This window comes from Epinephelus fuscoguttatus, linkage group LG4 (genome assembly GCF_011397635.1).
Source record: "Epinephelus fuscoguttatus linkage group LG4, E.fuscoguttatus.final_Chr_v1".
Classification (NCBI taxonomy): domain Eukaryota; kingdom Metazoa; phylum Chordata; class Actinopteri; order Perciformes; family Serranidae; genus Epinephelus; species Epinephelus fuscoguttatus.
Window position 1 is genome coordinate 32,199,189 of NC_064755.1, and position 19,420 is coordinate 32,218,608.

Here is a 19,420-nt window from a genome sequence, read left to right on the forward strand (position 1 = left end):
GTATTAAAAGGAGACAAATACTGGTTGCTTAATCTTCATATTTAACACAGAAACTAAAGACGACACAATTTAATTCTAGGCATTAAAGAATATACTGATGTGTGACAGTAAAAAGATTCTCTCCTGTTTTCGTTGTGTTGTTCACAACATTTCCCATGTTAGACACCAACATTACATCATGTCATTTTTGTAGCTATACCCGAAAGATGTAGTGAAACCCAAACTATTTGTTGTTATTGTTGTTTCTGTGTGTTCACTTTATTGTCAGAGTGCACAAGTTATCTTCCAACTGCTTACACTGCATAGTTTAATGCATTTCTGCAAACCACTTCATGACCACTTCCTTGTTCACTATTGAAAAATAACAGAACTACATGTTCATGAGTTACCTCAAAAAGGCAATACAGATCTTATAGATGACACTGATGCAACAGGAACAAACAGCAGTGGCAGCAGACGGAGGGTGAGTGTACAGACTCTACATCTTAATACTAAGACTTTGTATAACATTCATTAGTATTTATTATGTATGTTTAAAAATTACAAAGGTACTGTTTTAATACAGAACATACTACGTGGGAAGGTAATGAAGCGGTTAATTATTAAATGTAATATTTGTCATTAATTAATAAATATTTAATGTGCTGCCCAGATCCTCCAGAACACAAGGATGACTTTGATCTACTCAGTGATTCTCTGCCTGTTTTTTAAGGCCAGGATCTGCCAGCTACAGTGTGTCAAAGGTATGATTTATTGTATTTTACTGCAGTAAATGTCAATAAATACATCATATATTCAATTATATTAATTTATTTTTTACTTTATTTAATTTTATTTTTTTGCAGAAACTCTTGACGACACAGAGTTTTCAATCAATGTGACCACACACATTGAAGTGGAAGCTGGCGACTGCATCTGGATCCCATATGAATTCACCTTTCCAACAAACAAAGTTACAGCTCCATATAGAAAGATTTGGTTCAAAGGAGATCCACAGAATACAATAAGCGCAGAAGTTGTTGACACAGTAGAATCTGAGACAAAAGACACTTCAATCCTAGATGGCCTACCACGAGGAGAATATGAGTTTGGCTTCAAACTGGAATGGGAATGTAATCAGACGTACATCTTTCCAAAGAGGGTTCAGATCTCAGTTTCTGGTGAGTGATTATTCTCATTATTATCTAATGTTTGTTGGTTTATTGTGTGGGATTGAAACATATATCACATATGGAAAATTAAAATGTGTGTAACATTTTAGGCCCAGTGCATTATGGTGAACATTGATTGTGCCTGTAAAGTTCACCGCATCTTTAAAGGTTGAGTTACAAACCACAATGAGTGTTTAGAAGTGAAAACATATCTACTGAAAGAAATTTAGTAAGCACTGTGTGTTGCAACACCCATAGCCCAAATAATACCACAGATTATAATTCTGATTGTGTTTATTTTCAGCAACAACCCACACAGCAGATGTGACCGTTCCCTCCATGGAGGAGGGTCGAGCAGCCACACTGCGATGTGATGCGTTTCCTTTGTGCACTGTTAAAGCAAATATCCACTGGAAATGGACAAAGGCTGGTGGACAGCTTGGACTTGAGAGTGATGATGATGGTTATAATTATGATTATGGTGAACGTTATCTATTTAGCATTTTGTTTGGTGCAAGGTTAACCCTCACTCCTACAGCAGATCACCACAACACCAACATCACATGTGTGGCAGATTATGGTCACAGTGTTGTGGAGACAACTGTCACCTTAGATGTGAAATGTAAGTACGCTGCAGTGTTTGTTTTACCAAATATGAACAATATCATATTAGAATATATCATGATTCAGTCATCTGCAACCCATCTGTTAGGGTTAGGAAGCTGTTGCCAAGTTGTTATTATTATATTATTACAACTGATCAACCTTTCTTTCTCTCAGTTTCCCCCAAAATCCTAAACAGTTCCCAGTGCATGGTTGAAGGAAAGCTCTTGGTCTGTGTGTGCATCAGTCGGGGGAATCCCCTGGCACCCATCACCTGGCCTTCTCTCACAGACTTCACAGTCACCAGCTCTAGCAGCATCCAGACAGTGAACAGCATCATCACCATGTCTGCTGCTGACTACCACGACACCAGTGTCAAATGCATCAGCAGCAATGAACTGGGTCGGGCCCAGGTTGAAATTCCACTCCAGAACTACACTGAAAACAGACTGAACTGTGAGTAGTCTGTCATATCTGCTCAGAGCATGGTGCAAATACCTTTCTGTCTGTAATGATGTTTGCAGTGATGTTATGTAAGATTAGCAAGATCGCCTCTAAACATTTAGTTTCATGGTGAATTTAAATGCTGCTTTTGTAATATTAAAATGGCATTATACAGCAATGAGTAAGAAGTGTTAAAAAAATAAAAATATGATAAAAAATGTTTCAATGGAGTTCAAACTATGTTTTTCTTTAGATGAGTTGGATTCAAACCACAGCTCTAATGCAGTCCTCCCCTGGATAATCACTGGTGTGTCTTTAAGTCTGAACCTGATCCTCCTCACCAGCCTGATCATCTGCATCAAACGGTAAGAACACAAAATTATAATTAATATATTATATCTATCTATCTATCTATGTATCTATATATATATATATATATATATATATATATATATACACACATTATTATTAGTCAAACAGATTAATAGTCAATAAGTCAGAGGATTATATTTTTACATTCTTTTCCTCTACAGCTGCAGGGGGAAAAGTCAACAGAGGGAACTTGATGAAGACATGAACACTTATGCTTCCCTGAATCAGCCAGATGTTGGACAAGAATACAGTGTTATTTCTCCACGGACCAGGGGCGTATCCAGGAAGGGTCCTGGGGTGGCACGGGACACACCTTAAATTTCATTGGCCACCCCATGTGCCAATCATTATCCCACAATGTGCTATCGACCTGGTTGGGGCAGAACCATAGTTCATATTGTTGCTGTATTGCAGATTTGAAGTTCTGCACAATTTTGTGAACACACATGTTTATTAATTTTAATTTTGTTTTCAACTGAAGCTTTCAATTTTCTTATATTTGTATGGTGATTATGGTAATTACTTTTAAAGTTCTCCTTTTCCATGTTGAGACCCATGTTTTCAGTCTATGTTTTGCTTTCTGTATCATGACTGTACATGACTTTGACACTGACCAGATGCTGGGCGGTCAAATCACCAGGGTGGGATTTACATTTCACCTCAGAGATAGTTTTCTATCTTGTATGTAAAAAGACATTTTTGAGTAGTATGACAGTAACAGCTGAAATACATGGGGCACAGATGCAACACGTCAGGTAGGCAGGGCGTAGCCAGGTTTTTAACCTGCTCCACAGACTGTGTCTTTTCAGTGTGTGTGGTTGCTGCCAGCTTCAATGTGTGTGCAATTGAGCTTTGCCAAATGATAATGCAGTTGGTTTGGAAGTGTGGCTATATTAACTGGTACTGAATTAATAAGCCGGATTGTTTTAACTACAGGATGCAGTGGTTTAATTGATTTATTTTAATGTAAAAAGGTTGCTCTGCTGCTTCACAATCCCTCAGAGGTATTTATTTAAATCATTTCTAAACAGACTGTACTCGTATTTTACACAGTTCTATGTAGCTTTTACCTGCTGGAAGGCCACAGAGCTGTGCGTACAGAAAAAGTATTAGTAGTACTATAAGTAGCACGGTGCCACGTGGCCAAGTGTGATTTCTGATTTTATTTCTATTTTGGCTGTAAGGTGTAAAATACTTTTTAGACGTGATATTATCAGTGAATAACTTCCTGTCAGATCACGCAGCACCAGAGATTCACACTAAAGGTTTGAGTGTTTTTGTTCATCGGCTAAAGTAGCTTATATTTTTTAAAGACAAAATAACGTATGGACTAATTACAAGAAGTAGCGCCTCCTCCAGCATGAGAAATGGAAGTGTTATATTGATCATTAAAACTTTGTACATCTCACCTTTCTACATTTTGCTAAGCGCACAAACAGATGTTCCTCAAAGTATGTGAACGTTTTTGTCTCAGCCCCATTACCCCATACTGTAACCTCAGAAATGAGGATGTATTAAAAGGAGACAAATACTGGTTGCTTAATCTTCATATTTAACACAGAAACTAAAGATGACACAATTTGGTTCTAGGCATTAAAGAATATACTGATGTGTGACAGTAAAAAGATTCTCTCCTGTTTTTGCTGTGTGCACTCACAATCTTTCATTCTGCGTTGATCCATTTTACTTGTGGCTACACACCAACATGTTCACAACATTTCCCATGTTAGACACCAACATTACATCCTGTTATTTTTGTAGCTGTACCCGAAAGATGTAGTGAAACCCAAACTATTTGTTGAATTTGTGTGTTTACTTTATTGTCAGAGTGCACAAGTTATCTTCCAACTGCTTACACTGCATAGTTTAATGCAGTATTTTCACTACAACATCTCCAACAGTCTGATGGCCATTTCTTTATCTTCCCTTTTTGTATGGGAGTGTCAAAGTACCAACAGCACCAAAATAATGTAGTGTTTTCTGCAAACCACTTCATGACCACTTCCTTGTTCACTATTGAAAAATAACAGAACTACATGTTCATGAGTTACCTCAAAAAGGCAATACAGATCTTATAGATGACACTGATGCAACAGGAACAATCAGCAGTGGCAGCAGACGGAGGGTGAGTGTACAGACTCTACATCTTAATACTAAGACTTTGTATAACATTCATTAGTATTTATTATGTATGTTTAAAAATGACAAATGTACTGTTTTAATACAGAACATACTACGTGGGAAGGTAATGAAGCGGTTAATTATTAAATGTAATATTTGTCATTAATTAATAAATATTTAATGTGCTGCCCAGTTCCTCCAGAACACAAGGATGACTTTGATCTACTCAGTGATTCTCTGCCTGTTTTTTAAGGCCAGGATCTGCCAGCTACAGTGTGTCAAAGGTATTTTTTATTGTATCTTAAACTGCAGTAAATGTCAATAAATACATCACACATTTAACTGTTTTTTTTTTTTTTTGGTACGCAGAAACTCTTGACGACACAGAGTTTTCAATCAATGTGACCACACACATTGAAGTGGAAGCTGCCGACTGCAATTGGATCCCATACGAATTCACCTTTCCAACAAACAAAGTTACAGCTCCATATAGAAAGATTTGGTTCAAAGGAGATCCACAGAATACAATAAGCGCAGAAGTTGTTGACACAGTAGAATCTGAGACAAAAGGCACTTTAACGATAAGGGACCAACCACAAGGAGAATATGAGTACGGCTTCAAACTGGAATGGGGATGTAATCAGACGTACATTTTTCCAAAGAAGGTTCAGATCTCAGTTTCTGGTGAGTAACAATTCACTGATAATAACTGCTTGGTTTATTATGTGAGACTAAAATAAACAGAATATTTATATTATATATGTAAAATATAGACAGAAACTTCAGCCCCGTCTCACTCCCAACTTGACTAATACCGCTGCTTTGTCAGTGTTGTTGGCGTCACACACCAATGCACAGAGGCACCCTTTCTCAGTGGTATGATACACACCGGCAACTACTCTTACATAAAGAGCAAGACAGTTCATATGGGGCTGGCAGGAGGGGTGTTGGATGGGTCAAGAACTCTGGACTTTCACTCAGGAACGTTGTTCATTTCCTGTGTGAATTTTAAAGCAGCTGTGCGGAACTTTTTACCATTTATAAAACTGTCCCTAGTTTGCATCACCCCCCCTTGAAGATCCGCATATTTATTTGAACCCAACAGCAACAAAAAAGCCTTTCTCTATATGGCTATTTAGCGTAGCCTGGCTCCGGTCGGACACAGCGGAAGTCAGCAAACCAGAATACGGCACCCGGAGGCAGAAGTAAGTCTGCACGCCCACAGCGGCCCACAGCCATTAAACCACAGAAGAAGAAGGAGCCGTGTTTTACGAGTAGGATTTAAGAAACAGGCTAAATGACATGTAGTAGGGAGTAGTCTCTTGTACAGTAGGTGATGGTATGCACCTGGAAGTTATTTGCAATCCGCCAATAAACTGAGAGAGGAAGAAGAGCTGTGTTTACAGAGAGTGTTCTTTGAGTAAGCGGTACGCAACAGGCATTGCTGAACACATAACAGTTTTACCAGATGTGTCTATAAGGACTTGGTTGTACTTTCAATGTCATGGCGGATAAAGAAGGAGCACCATCTAAAAGAAAAAGAACAGAAGAACAGAAGAAGGCTTAACGGGACAGTGATAGGGCTGGAGCCCAAACGAGTGTAAACCTCGGTCAGGCATTCACCAAGTGGAGAGAGCTGAGAGATTTGAAAGGTTTTAAAACTGATCCCGAGTTGGCCCTTTTCCTAATCAGGTATGTAATTTTTGTTTTTATTTAGAGAACATACCGCAACTTGTTAGACGTTGTTTCACTTCAATATATGACGACATGGAAGTTACAAGCAAGCTAAATGCAACGTTAGCTGATGTGAACCGCTTTTGTCTAGTAACGTTACAACAAACGCCACAAAATTATCTGTGACTGTGACCATGAACACAAATATACAGCAGGCAGTTGTCCTCAGTTTATAAGAAATTCAGAGCTACACCAGGACATTTATGATCTTCCTCTCGCTCTTCAAAACAAATGCATGCGGTAATTGCTGGTTGCAGTCGAGATTTTACACCAGGCTGTGGGTGTCATACCGCTTCGACCAAAGGGGGGCACTATAATCAACGAAAACGTAAAGTTCCGCACAGCTGCTTTAAGCCAAACCATAATGTTTTGCGCTAAACTAAAGCCAAGTGCTTTTGTTGCCTAAACCTAAAGAAATAAGATAAAAACTAAGTGTTTGACTTATGTTGTAGGTTTATAGCTTTAGACTGTATCCATTTAATAAGCAGAAACTGTACATTTCCAGTGAAACTGAAGTGTATTTTGAAAAGACACAATGTACGTAACAAGCATAAACTGACACGCTGTCCCTGAGCATCCAAAACTGATGCAGGAGGGTACACAGTGTTTCATATTTAGACATGCAGGTCCACTGAGAAAGCTGCAGTATTTGACAGGTTGAGATGAGAACGTGTTGAAAGGTTGTCACTGTGTGTTGCAACAGGCATAGACCAAATAATACGACATATTATAATTCTGATTGTGTTTATTTTGCAGCTTTAACTGAAACACCAGGTGTGACGGTTCCTCCCATGACAGAGGGACAAAGTGCCACACTGCAATGTACGGCTCGTCGTTTATGCTCTGACAGAGAAGATATCTCCTGGGAGTGGACAAATGCTGGTGGACGATCTTTACTTGATGATAATGACATACTTGGCGATGCGTCTATTTCAAGTATATTAACCCTCACTCCTACAGCAGATCACCACAACACCAACATCACATGTGTTGTCAATTATGGTCATAGTGTTGTGGAGACAACTGTCACCTTAGATGTGAAATGTAAGTACGCTGCAGTGTTTGTTTTACTGTGTGTTTAATGTGTCTGCGACACATTTGTAAGGTTCAAGTTTAGGGTGTTTTAAAAACTTAGTGTTTTCTTTTTTTTCTGTCTTTCTCTCAGTTTCCCCCAAAATCCTAAACAGTTCCCAGTGCATGGTTGAAGGAAAGCTCTTGGTCTGTGTGTGCATCAGTCGGGGGAATCCCCTGGCACCCATCACCTGGCCTTCTCTCACAGACTTCTCAGTCACCAGCTCTAGCAGCATCCAGACAGTGAACAGCATCATCACCATGTCTGCTGCTGACTACCACGACACCAGTGTCAAATGCATCAGCAGCAATGAACTGGGTCCCAGGTTGAAATTCCACTCCAGAACTACACTGAAAACAGACTGAACTGTGAGTAGTCTGTCATATCTGCTCAGAGCATGGTGCAAATGCCTTTCTGTCTGTAATGATGTTTGCAGTGATGTTATGTAAGATTAGCAAGATTGCCTCTAAACATTTAGTTTCATGGTGAATTTAAATGCTGTTTTTGTAATATTAAAATGGCATTATACAACAATGAGTAAGAAGTGTTAAAAAAATAAAAATATGATAAAAAAAATGTTTCAATGGAGTTCAAACTATGTTTTTCTTTAGATGAGTTGGATTCAAACCACAGCTCTAATGCAGTCCTCCCCTGGATAATCGCTGGTGTGTCTTTAAGTCTGAACCTGATCCTCCTCACCAGCCTGATCATCTGCATCAAACGGTAAGAACACAAAATTATAATATCTATCTATCTATCTATCTATCTATCTATCTATCTATCTATCTATCTATCTATCTATCTATCTATATTATTATTATTATTATGATTAGTCAAACAGATTAATAGTCAATAAGTCAGAGGATTATATTTTTACATTCTTTTCCTCTACAGCTGCAGGGGGAAAAGTCAACAGAGGGAACTTGATGAAGACATGAACACTTATGCTTCCCTGAATCAGCCAGATGTTGGACAAGAATACAGTGTTATTTCTCCACGGACCAGGGGCGTATCCAGGAAGGGTCGTGGGGTGGCACGGGACACACCTTAAATTTCATTGGCCACCCCATGTGCCAATCATTATCCCACAATGTGCTATCGACCTGGTTGGGGCAGAACCATAGTTCATATTGTTGCTGTATTGCAGATTTGAAGTTCTGCACAATTTTGTGAACACACATGTTTATTAATTTTAATTTTGTTTTCGACTGAAGCTTTCAATTTTATTATATTTGTACGGTGATCATGATAATTACTTTTAAAGTTCTCCTTTTCCATGTTGAGACCCATGTTTTCAGTCTATGTTTTGCTTTCTGTATCATGACTGTACATGACTTTGACACTGACCAGATGCTGGGCGGTCAAATCACCAGGGTGGAATTTACATTTCACCTCAGAGATAGTTTTCTATCTTGTATGTAAAAAGACATTTTTGAGTAGTATGACAGTAACAGCTGAAATACATGGGGCACAGATGCAGCACGTCAGGTAGGCAGGGTGGAGCCAGGTTTTTAACCTGCTCCACAGACTGTGTCTTTTCGGTGTGTGTGGTTGCTGCCAGCTTCAATGTGTGTGCAATTGAGCTTTGCCAAATGATAATGCAGTTGGTTTGGAAGTGTGGCTATATTAACTGGTACTGAATTAATAAGCCGGATTGTTTTAACTACAGGATGCAGTGGTTTAATTGATTTATTTTAATGTAAAAAGGTTGCTCTGCTGCTTCACAATCCCTCAGAGGTATTTATTTAAATCATTTCTAAACAGACTGTACTCGTATTTTACACAGTTCTATGTAGCTTTTACCTGCTGGAAGGCCACAGAGCTGTGCGTACAGAAAAAGTATTAGTAGTACTATAAGTAGCACGGTGCCACGTGGCCAAGTGTGATTTCTGATTTTCTTTTTATTTTGGCTGTAAGGTGTAAAACACTTTTTAGACGTGACATTGTTTATCAGTGAACAACTTCCTGTCAGATCACGCAGCACCAGAGATTCACACTAAAGGTTTGAGTGTTTTTGTTCATCAGCTAAAGTAGCTTATATTTTTTAAAGACAAAATAACGTATGGACTAATTACAAGAAGTAGCGCCTCCTCCAGCATGAGAAATGGAAGTGTTATATTGATCATTAAAACTTTGTACATCTCGCCTTTCTACATGTTGTTAACGCGCACAAACAGATGTTCCTCAAAGTATGTGAACGTTTTTGTCTCAGCCCCATTACCCCATACTGTAACCTCAGAAATGAGGATGTATTAAAAGGAAACAGATACTGGTTGCTTAATCTTCATATTTAACACAGAAACTAAAGATGACACAATTTGGTTCTAGGCATTAAAGAATATACTGATGTGTGACAGTAAAAAGATTCTCTCCTGTTTTTGTTGTGTGCACTCACAATCTTTCATTCTGCGTTGATCCATTTTACTTGTGGCTACACACCAACATGTTCACAACATTTCCCATGTTAGACACCAACATTACATCATGTCATTTTTGTAGCTGTACCCAAAAGATGTAGTGAAACCAAAACTAATCCTTTCTATTTCTTTCCTTTTGTTGTTGAATTTGTGTGTTTACTTTATTGTCAGAGTGTACACGTTATCTCCAACTGCTTACACTGCATAGTTTAATGTATTATTTTCACTACATCATCTCCAACAGTCTGATGGTCATTTCTTTATCTTCCCCTTTTTGGATGTGAGTGTGAAAGTTCAGACAGCATCAAAATGATGTAGCGTTTTCTGCAAACCACCTCATGACCTCTTCCTTGTTCACTATTGAAAAATAACAGAACTACATGTTGATGAGTCACAAAAGCTTTAGCTGTTTGATGATTAATACGTTCATGGATTTGACTTCAGACTGCTGAAAACAAAAAGATTAAACCATTATCCAACTGCGAAAGAGGGAAAAAAAGACCAACAAAGTATCACAGACGTTATACAGGACACTGATAAGGGTGAGTTTACAGATTCTACATTTTAATACTAAGACTTTGTATAACATTTATAATGTATGTTTAAAAATGACAAATGCACTGTTTTAAAATAGAATATACTACATGGGAAGATTATCAATTGTAATATTTGTTATTCATGAATTAATATTTAATGTGCTGCTCAGATCCTCCAGAACACAAGGATGACTTTGATCTACTCAGTGATTCTCTGCCTGTTTTTTAAGGCCAGGATCTGCCAGCTTCAGTGTGTCAAAGGTATGCTTTATTGTATTTTACTCCAGTAAATGTAAATAAATACATCATATATTTAACTTTTTCAATCAATGTGACCACACACATTGAGGTGGAAGCTGCCGACTGCGATTGGATCCCATATGAATTCACCTTTCCAACAAACAAAGTTACAGCTCCATATAGAAAGATTTGGTTCAAAGGAGATCCACAGAATACAATAAGTGCAGAAGTTGTTGACACAGTAGTATCTGAGACAAAAGGCATTTTCATGATAAGGGGCCTACCACGTGGAGAATATGAGTACGGCTTCAAACTGGAATGGGGATGTAATCAGACGTACATTTTTCCAAAGAGGGTTCAGATCTCAGTTTCTGGTGAGTAATAATTCACTGACAATAACTGCTTGGTTTATGATGTGAGACTAAAATAAACAGAATATTTATAGTATATATGTAAAATATAGACAGAAACTTCAGCCCCGTCTCACTCCTAACTTGACTAATACCGCTGCTTTGTCAGTGTTGTTGGCGTCACACACCAATGCACAGAGGCACCCTTTCTCAGTGGTATGATACACACCGGCAACTACTCTTACATAAAGAGCAAGACAGTTCATATGGGGCTGGCAGGAGGGGTGTTGGATGGGTGAAGAACTCTGGACTTTCACTCAGGAACGTTGTTCATTTCCTGTGTGAATTTTAAGCCAAAACATAATGTTTTGTTCTAAGCTGAGCCAAGTGCTTTTGTTGCCTAAACCTAAAGAAATTAGATAAAAACTACACTAAAAAGTGTTTCACTTATGTTGTAGGTTTATAGGTTTAGACTGTATGCATTTTTTTTTTTGCATCTCATACTTTATTGAGTTTTCATTTTTTAACAAACCAAAATTAAAAAACATACATCTCAAAAACATGACACCCACTAATGAATAATGCAAAATTAAGATAACTAATCTTATGGGTTACTAATTAAAGATCTAGTAAGAGTAATAAAATAAAATAAATAACTTTATAAACAGTCCATGAAAAGTAAAATTTGTACAAGCACGACATGTTTAACATTCTTTCTAAAAGACTACCACAACACTGCTGAGTGTCCATTCATCGTCCCATGTGAGGTTCAGTGTCCACAGACAGTCTTCCAGCAAACAGATCCTTGTATTGCACCCAATCCAACTCCATCCTCATCTTTGTGACAGTCCCTCAAGAGCAGACTACATTGACCATAGTGTACAGTACACACATACATTTTAGTTACCCTATAAAGAATATAATCTTAAGAACATGCCCCATTTCTCATTATATTTTTCAATCTCATTTATTATACTATAGGATATTCTTTCAAAAGCCACTACTTTACCTAGCTCTGTAAGCCAGTCCTGAAATACCGGGCCTTCTGTATCTTTCCACTTTCTCATTATCATCTGTTTGCCAATCATTGTACTTGTCTGAATCCAAATGGTTAGGGGTTTTACAATATGGGCCATGGGTTTAGGATTGCCTAATATGTAAAGACTGGGACAAAAATCAAAATCCACTCTTATGACCTCTGTAATAGTCTCATGGACCCCTTTCCAAAATGTCTGAATCTTTGGACATGACCACAGAGCATGTGTGAGGGTACCTAGCTCCCCTACACACCTCCAACAATCCGGTGTTTCCTTTATACCAAGCCTGAATAACCTACTTGGGTACCAATAGAATCGATAAAGGATTTTAAATTGAATTAGTCTTATTTTGATATCCCTAGAGACTTGTTTAGTGATCCCAACAACAGTATCCCAATCGTTTTCTTCAAATGTTATGTTCAGATCCCTCTCCCATAAAGTTTTCAGAGCTGCGTTGGTCGCATAACCAGAATTGTTCATAAGCATAGAGTAATAATGGGAAGCCCCATGTCCAACCCCTGCGATCTGCAAGATCTCTTTAATGAGGTCCATGCCCTGGGGTGGTTTGCATATAGAGCCAAAAGTAGTGACAAGGAGGTCTCAGCTGTAGATACCTCCAAAATTGATTGTTGGCTAGTTTGAATTGTTCAACTAGATTGTCAAATGATTTAAGGACACCATATTTATAAAGGTCACCCAGATTATGCATCCCCTTAATCACCCACTCCCTCCATACAGGTGGTGATTTATCAATAAGGAGTTTGGGGTTGTCCCACAGACCAGAGGACAAGCTTAAAAAGGGGTTGATTTTAAATATTCAAGACACTTTTTTCCACATTCCCTGTAAATGAGAGATGATAGGATGGGATCGAGCATTTGGAGGCATTCTGGCTGTTAAGAATAGCAATGCAGGTAAAGAAGTACACATCGACTGCTCTACTGTGTGCCAAGGTGGTGCTCTTTCAGGGGTAGACTGTATGCATTTCCAGTGAAACTGAAGTGTATTTTGAAAAGACACAATGTACGTAACAAGCATAAACTGACACGCTGTCCCTGAGCAACAAAAAACTGACGCAGGAGGGTACACAGCCTGTCATATGTAGACATATAGGTCCAGTTGTTGAGATGAGAACGTGTTGAGAACCTAGTTGTCACTGTGTGTTGCAACAAGCATAGACCAAATAATTACGACATATTATAATTATGAATGTGTTTATTTTGCAGCTTTAACTGAAACACCAGATGTGAAGGTTCCTCCCATGACGGAGGGACAACGTGCCACACTGCAATGTACGGCTCGTCCTTTATGCTCTGACAGAGATAATATCTCCTGGAACTTGACAAATGCTGGTGGACGATCTTTACTTGTTAATGATGGTATATTCAACTCATTGCTTGGTGCAAGTATATTAGTCGTCACTCCTACAGCAGATGACCACAACACCAACATCACATGTGTGGTCAATTATGGTCACAGTGTTGTGGAGACAACTGTCACCTTAGATGTGAAATGTAAGTTCGCTGCAGTGTTTGTTTTACCAGATATGAACAAGATCATATTAGAATATGTCATAACTCAGTCATCTGAAACCCATCTGTTAGGGTTAGGAAGCTGTTGCCAAGTTGTTATTATTACAACTGATCAACCTTTCTTTCTCTCAGTTTCCCCCAAAATCCTAAACAGTTCCCAGTGCATGGTTGAAGGAAAGCTCTTGGTCTGTGTGTGCATCAGTCGGGGGAATCCCCTGGCACCCATCACCTGGCCTTCTCTCACAGACTTCTCAGTCACCAGCTCTAGCAGCATCCAGACAGTGAACAGCATCATCACCATGTCTGCTGCTGACTACCACGACACCAGTGTCAAATGCATCAGCAGCAATGAACTGGGTCGGGCCCAGGTTGAAATTCCACTCCAGAACTACACTGAAAACAGACCGAACTGTGAGTAGTCTGTCATATCTGCTCAGAGCATGGTGCAAATACCTTTCTGTCTGTAATGATGCTTGCAGTGATGTTATGTAAGATTAGCAAGATAACATTTAGTTTCATGGTGAATTTAAATGCTGCTTTTGTAATATTAAAATGGCATTATACAACAATGAGTAAGAAGTGTTAAAAAAATAAAAATATGATAAAAAATGTTTCAGCGGAGTTCAAACTATGTTTTTCTTTAGATGAGTTGGATTCAAACCACAGCTCTAATGCAGTCCTCCCCTGGATAATCGCTGGTATGTCTTTAAGTCTGAACCTGATCCTCCTCACCAGCCTGATCATCTGCATCAAACGGTAAGAACACAAAATTATTATATATGTATTATTATTATTAGTCAAACAGATTAATACTCAATAAGTCAGATGATTATATTTTTACATTCTTTTCCTCTACAGCTGCAGGGGGAAAAGTCAACAGAGGGAACTTGGTGAAGAAATGAACATTTATGCTTCCCTGAATCAGCCAGATGTTGGACAAGAATACAGTGTTATTTCTCCACGGACCAGGGGCGTATCCAGGAAGGGTCCTGGGGTGGCACGGGACACACCTGAAATCTGACTGGCCACCCGAACTGTATAAATAATGAACGTAGCGACAGTCACTTCACCCATTGGTTTGTGGTCTGCCATTTTACAGTCTTTCGGCATTTCAGATGTCGCCATCTTGGTTTTTTGGGGTCAGAAGTGACTGTATTTGGACAAAAGGGTGGAGCTTTGGGGGAATGAGGAGTGGATTTGAGTCACAGATGTATTGGCCTCACTTTAAATATGCATAACTTCGGGTCTTGATAAAAAAAAATCACTCCCTGAACAGCTGTCGTAGATGTTGAAAATAGCTATAAGGACCGAAACCATTTCTTTGTACCAGGCTGTAAACATGTTTATTTCTGCTGTAAAGTTTAACATGGGGGTCTATGGGGATTTACCCTGTTTTTGAGCCAGCCTCAAGTGGCCATTTGATGTACTGCAGTTTTTGGCACTTCGACATCAGCTTTATTTTTCAGCTTCAGGAGTTGCTGCTTGGTGCCATCCTGTCATCCCAAACTATGATTGGCTACCCACCTGGTCAGAGGTGGAACCTTTGTTCATATTTTGCTTTTTTATTTTGGATTTGAAGTTTCACACAACTTTGTTAATACAACAATTATGTCCACACAGGCTAATATTATTTACTTTCATTTGTACTTGTTTTTGTGTGTATTTTTGATTGTACACTGCTTTCTTTTGTATGTAGCCTACTATTATATTTGTATGGTGCCACTCTGTTGTGTAGTGATCAGTAGGTATATTTATCTTTAAAATTAAAATTTTGGAGGGGCCTAGTGGAATAAGTAAAAGAAATGGAGCAGTTAACATATACAATCAGAGAAAATCTTCGAATGGGACGCACATTGTGGGCCAAATGAGAGGGTTATATAGGAAATGGGGGACAAACATGAAATTAGAACCATAATGCACCTCAGCTAAATACAAAATAGTAGACACTTTGACAGCCAATTGATTGCTAATTGAATTAATAAGGGGAGCACTTTTGTCTGTTTGTGATTGTTTTTCTTATCATCTGTTAATATCATTTTGTATTTACTCATTTAAGGGTTTGGATAGTATACACATCATTGTATTTAGTCACTTTTTATTATTACTGATATAATATTTGCTACCTTGGTGAGGGTTTGTGTATGAGTAATGTTTTGTTGTTCCTTTATTTGTGCTTTCTTTATTCATTTTGCTTGGTGCGTTGTTAGTTTTTTACCTTGATGATATGTCACAATAGCATTTCACATGTTGGAAAAAATAAAGGTAGAAGACAAGACTCTGTTCCACCCTTGTTTTATACTGTGGTACTATATGACAAGACAATTATGCTGCATTTGAGAGCACTGGGAGGTGGGATATATCCCACCTGGAGTTAACTAGATCCCACCTCAAAGCATTCCAGACGATCGATGTTGAACGTAAACAACAAACATGGTGGACCGCAGATCCAGGTGCAACTAGATATCGCTATGTGAAGTAATTGGACATTTACATTTCACCGCATATCGTCATGGAAAGACACTATAGCAACATACTTTCACACCAACAGCGTGCAGAAGAAGTTGTGTTAACATTACAGTGTGTAATATCACCACATACATGCAGAGAATTATAGTTTCTTGTCAATTCGTTGAAGTTCTACCTCTCACAATGTGCATTTCTGTGCGCGCCGCCATTGTTGTGCTAACGTCATGTTCGCAGTGAGGTCGGGGTAGCTCGATCTGGCATGACTCCGCAACTAGGACCTCCAGCTTTGACGGGCAGTTCAATGCATTTTTCCTAGTTGGAGGTCTGAAACCTCCCAGCACTTAGGAACGCACCATTAGGCTCCCATTTGTATGCCTTTCAGTTTGCCACCCAGTATTTAAAAAAACACTACAACTCCCAGAAGGTGGAGCTTCTACCACCAGGGTTGCACACAGGCATATTGCATACAGCCAGTGATTAGACTGAGATTGGTTACTTTTACCAGCCTGTCCATTGTTGCCTCATGTGTGCTCTGATGAAGGTCTAATAGACTGAAAGCTCAATAACAAAGATGAAGAAAAGACCGTAATGTCAGCCTGTTCTCACTCCCAACTCGTGAAGCGCACACAGGCACCCTTTGCGGCAGTGTGATACAAACCGAGCGGTGGCTGTTTCTGAGACCACAACTGTAGTTTAAAGAGCGGAAAAGTCTGCATAAGATGGTTGGGAAGGGATATGGATGGATCAAACACTCATTCCACACTTTCAACTTCGGCCACCCAAGCCCAGACTCACTCCGAAGTCATCGATATCCAGTGACTTGTGGCGACAGAAACCAACGGAAAAGGGCATCCTTTAATGTCAGCATGACAGGCAGCCGGTTGCTGTTATAGTTCAGTGGTGCATGGTGGCATCAGAGGAAAGTTGGAAAGGATGAAAGTTAAGGCGGCTAAAGTCCGACTGGGGTGGGCAGAAGGGTCCAACATTCACCGACTCTCACCTGAGAGAGCAGTGTTTGCGTCCTGGAAGATTCTAAAGCCAAACCCTGTTCTTTTTTCCTTAACGTAACCACCCTGCACGTCGTATCTAGATGTGGAAAGTCCATGACCAAACGTCAATATGTGACAAGGTCGCAGTGAGAATGTGTTGGCCACCCCAGACACACAACTGCCACAGACCAAATAAGTTACTTTAAAAGTTCTCCTTTTCTTTGTTAAGATCTATATTTTCAGTCCTTGAGTTATGTTTTGTTTTCTGTATTATCTTTATGTAAATCTGTGAACTAAATCCTGTCTGTACATTACTTTGACACTAAACCACAGAGTGACTGTATGAAATAATGGAAGTAGCTACCATGACGTCATCCATTGGTTTGTGGACTCCTGACCATATTTGGACAAGAGGTTGAAGCTGCTTGCAGACAGCTTGTCACTCAAAAACAGCCTTGTACTTTTAAGCCTTAACAAAATATAAACAGGTGAGTGTTATAAAAATTCTCACCCTGTGCAGTTGTCATGCTCAAGTAAATTACCTTTAGAGACCAACACTGTATATGAAATAATGTATTGATTCTTAAAGTCATACTCTGTAGGTATTTCTTTTCATTTAAATAATTCGGTTTATTTTTGCCTTATGATTTTGAAGACACAGTGGTTGGAGTTTAACTCAGTTCCTCTGTGTCACAGCTGCATGTGGGTATTAGTCTATAGTTAACTCAGGTGGTTATACCTGAAATAAAAAATGTTGGTCTCACTTCTTGTTTAATTTGAAATGATGTCATACTAGAGCTTGTAACTGGTTGCCAGTCTTTAATACCAGATGGAAATAGAGATAATATGTACATCTGCATTCTTTTCACCACAGCTACTCCAACAATCTGATGGACAGATCTTTCCAACTTGTGTGTCTGTGTGAAAGTAAAGATGGCAGCAAAAGCAAAAGATACAGGGTTTCCTGCAAACCACTTTATGAATAAACCATGACCACTTCCTAGTTAACCATTTAAAAGCAACAGAACTACATGTTGAACTGCACAGAGCTGCTAACGCTTTGGCTGATTGATGTTTTGTATGATTGTGAATTTGACTTCAGACTGAAAACAACAAAGGAGATCATCATCCAGCTGCTAAAGAATAAAAACCTCAAATAGCGTTGTAGATCTAACACATGACCCTGCGGATTGAGAGGTGAGTTCACAACTTGTACACCCTAATACTAAGACTTTAAATAATATGTATTATGTATGTTTAAAAATTACAAATGTGCTGTGTTAAAAAGAATATTGTAAATGATAATATATAAAACAATTAAAATACTAATGTAATGTTTGTTATTAATGAAAAAATATTTAACGTGCTGCCCAGTTCCTCCAGAACACAAGGATGACTTCTACTCTACTACTACTCTACTCAGTGATTCTCTGCCTGTTTTTTAAGGCCAGGATCTGCCAGCTTCAATGTGTCAAAGGTTTGAAGTATTACATTTTCAATTACTGTGAATATGACGACATATAAATTACACTAAAGATGATTTTGATGATTTTTGTAATTGTTTTAATTTTGCTTTCTCTGTCAGCAACTCTTAACGATACAGAGTTTTCAATCAATGTGACCACACACATTGAGGTGGAAGCTGGCGACTGCATCCGGATCCCATATAAATTCACCTTTCCAACAAGCAAAGTTACAGCTCCATATAGAAAGATTTGGTTTAAAGGAGATCCACAGAATACAGTAACTGTTGTGATGAAAACAAAATTTCAGATGAAAGACACTTTAATCATGGATGGCCTGCCACGAGGAGAATATGAGTATGGCTTCAAACTGGAATGGGGATGTAACCAGACGTACATTTTTCCAAAGAGGGTTCGGATCTCAGTTTCTGGTGAGTGGTTATTAGATGTTGATTTATTTTAATACTTATTAATCATATATTACTTCATGGTACATTTAAAACATGCAGCATTTGGGGCCTGGTTCATGCACTCATGCCCCATTGCCAAAAGAAAATGTTGCCATTGTATATCTCTACAAAGCACACATACATTACATTTGCATGTTTTATACATGTTATATCAGGTGTTGTGATATATAAGCTGGCTTTATCATCAGGAGGTGGTGGTGGATGGCATGACACCTTAGTGAGACATGTTGACTTTTTTTTATTTTCAGCATTAACCAGAAGTCCAACTGTTCAGACTTCTCCCATGAAGGAGGGACAATATACCACAGTGGGATGTCGTGCTGATAATTGCAATAAAAGACCGAAATTCCACTGGGAATGGACAAAGGCTCATGGACAGTCTATGGTGTTTTATGGTGGTCCTTCTCCCATACGTGATTTTAGCA

General features: G+C 38.7%; 2 protein-coding genes and 1 long non-coding RNA gene across 3 annotated transcripts; all 3 read left to right on the top strand.

The window, feature by feature from the left end:
• The first annotated feature begins 417 nt into the window (after window positions 1-417).
• Window positions 418-4,181, top strand: LOC125886908 (sialic acid-binding Ig-like lectin 5). Its single transcript, XM_049573281.1, has 7 exons — window positions 418-463; window positions 653-743; window positions 846-1,160; window positions 1,456-1,773; window positions 1,932-2,210; window positions 2,452-2,563; window positions 2,732-4,181. The coding sequence occupies exons 2-7, from the start codon at window positions 671-673 to the stop codon at window positions 2,886-2,888; spliced, it is 1,254 nt and encodes a 417-aa protein (XP_049429238.1). The 5' UTR covers window positions 418-463; window positions 653-670; the 3' UTR covers window positions 2,889-4,181.
• Window positions 4,182-4,603: 422 nt separating this feature from the next.
• LOC125886909 (sialic acid-binding Ig-like lectin 7) lies at window positions 4,604-15,804 on the top strand. Its single transcript, XM_049573282.1, has 7 exons — window positions 4,604-4,695; window positions 4,885-4,975; window positions 5,061-5,375; window positions 13,302-13,589; window positions 13,740-14,018; window positions 14,252-14,363; window positions 14,466-15,804. The coding sequence occupies exons 2-7, from the start codon at window positions 4,903-4,905 to the stop codon at window positions 14,626-14,628; spliced, it is 1,230 nt and encodes a 409-aa protein (XP_049429239.1). The 5' UTR covers window positions 4,604-4,695; window positions 4,885-4,902; the 3' UTR covers window positions 14,629-15,804.
• On the top strand, window positions 7,823-8,416 carry LOC125886926 (uncharacterized). Its single transcript, XR_007449107.1, has 3 exons — window positions 7,823-7,865; window positions 8,109-8,220; window positions 8,392-8,416. It is a non-coding gene; the product is annotated as an uncharacterized LOC125886926 (long non-coding RNA).
• Window positions 15,805-19,420: the final 3,616 nt, after the last annotated feature.

Excerpts from the sequence above, each read along its gene's own strand:
- LOC125886908 (XM_049573281.1), top strand. The coding sequence starts at position 671 with ATGACTTTGATCTACTCAGTGATTCTCTGCCTGTTTTTTAAGGCCAGG. Across the intron at positions 1,774-1,931 it reads TGTCACCTTAGATGTGAAAT|TTTCCCCCAAAATCCTAAAC; the intron begins GTAAGTACGCTG and ends TCTTTCTCTCAG. Across the intron at positions 2,211-2,451 it reads CACTGAAAACAGACTGAACT|ATGAGTTGGATTCAAACCAC; the intron begins GTGAGTAGTCTG and ends GTTTTTCTTTAG.
- LOC125886909 (XM_049573282.1), top strand. The coding sequence starts at position 4,903 with ATGACTTTGATCTACTCAGTGATTCTCTGCCTGTTTTTTAAGGCCAGG. Across the intron at positions 5,376-13,301 it reads GGTTCAGATCTCAGTTTCTG|CTTTAACTGAAACACCAGAT; the intron begins GTGAGTAACAAT and ends TTTATTTTGCAG. Across the intron at positions 13,590-13,739 it reads TGTCACCTTAGATGTGAAAT|TTTCCCCCAAAATCCTAAAC; the intron begins GTAAGTTCGCTG and ends TCTTTCTCTCAG.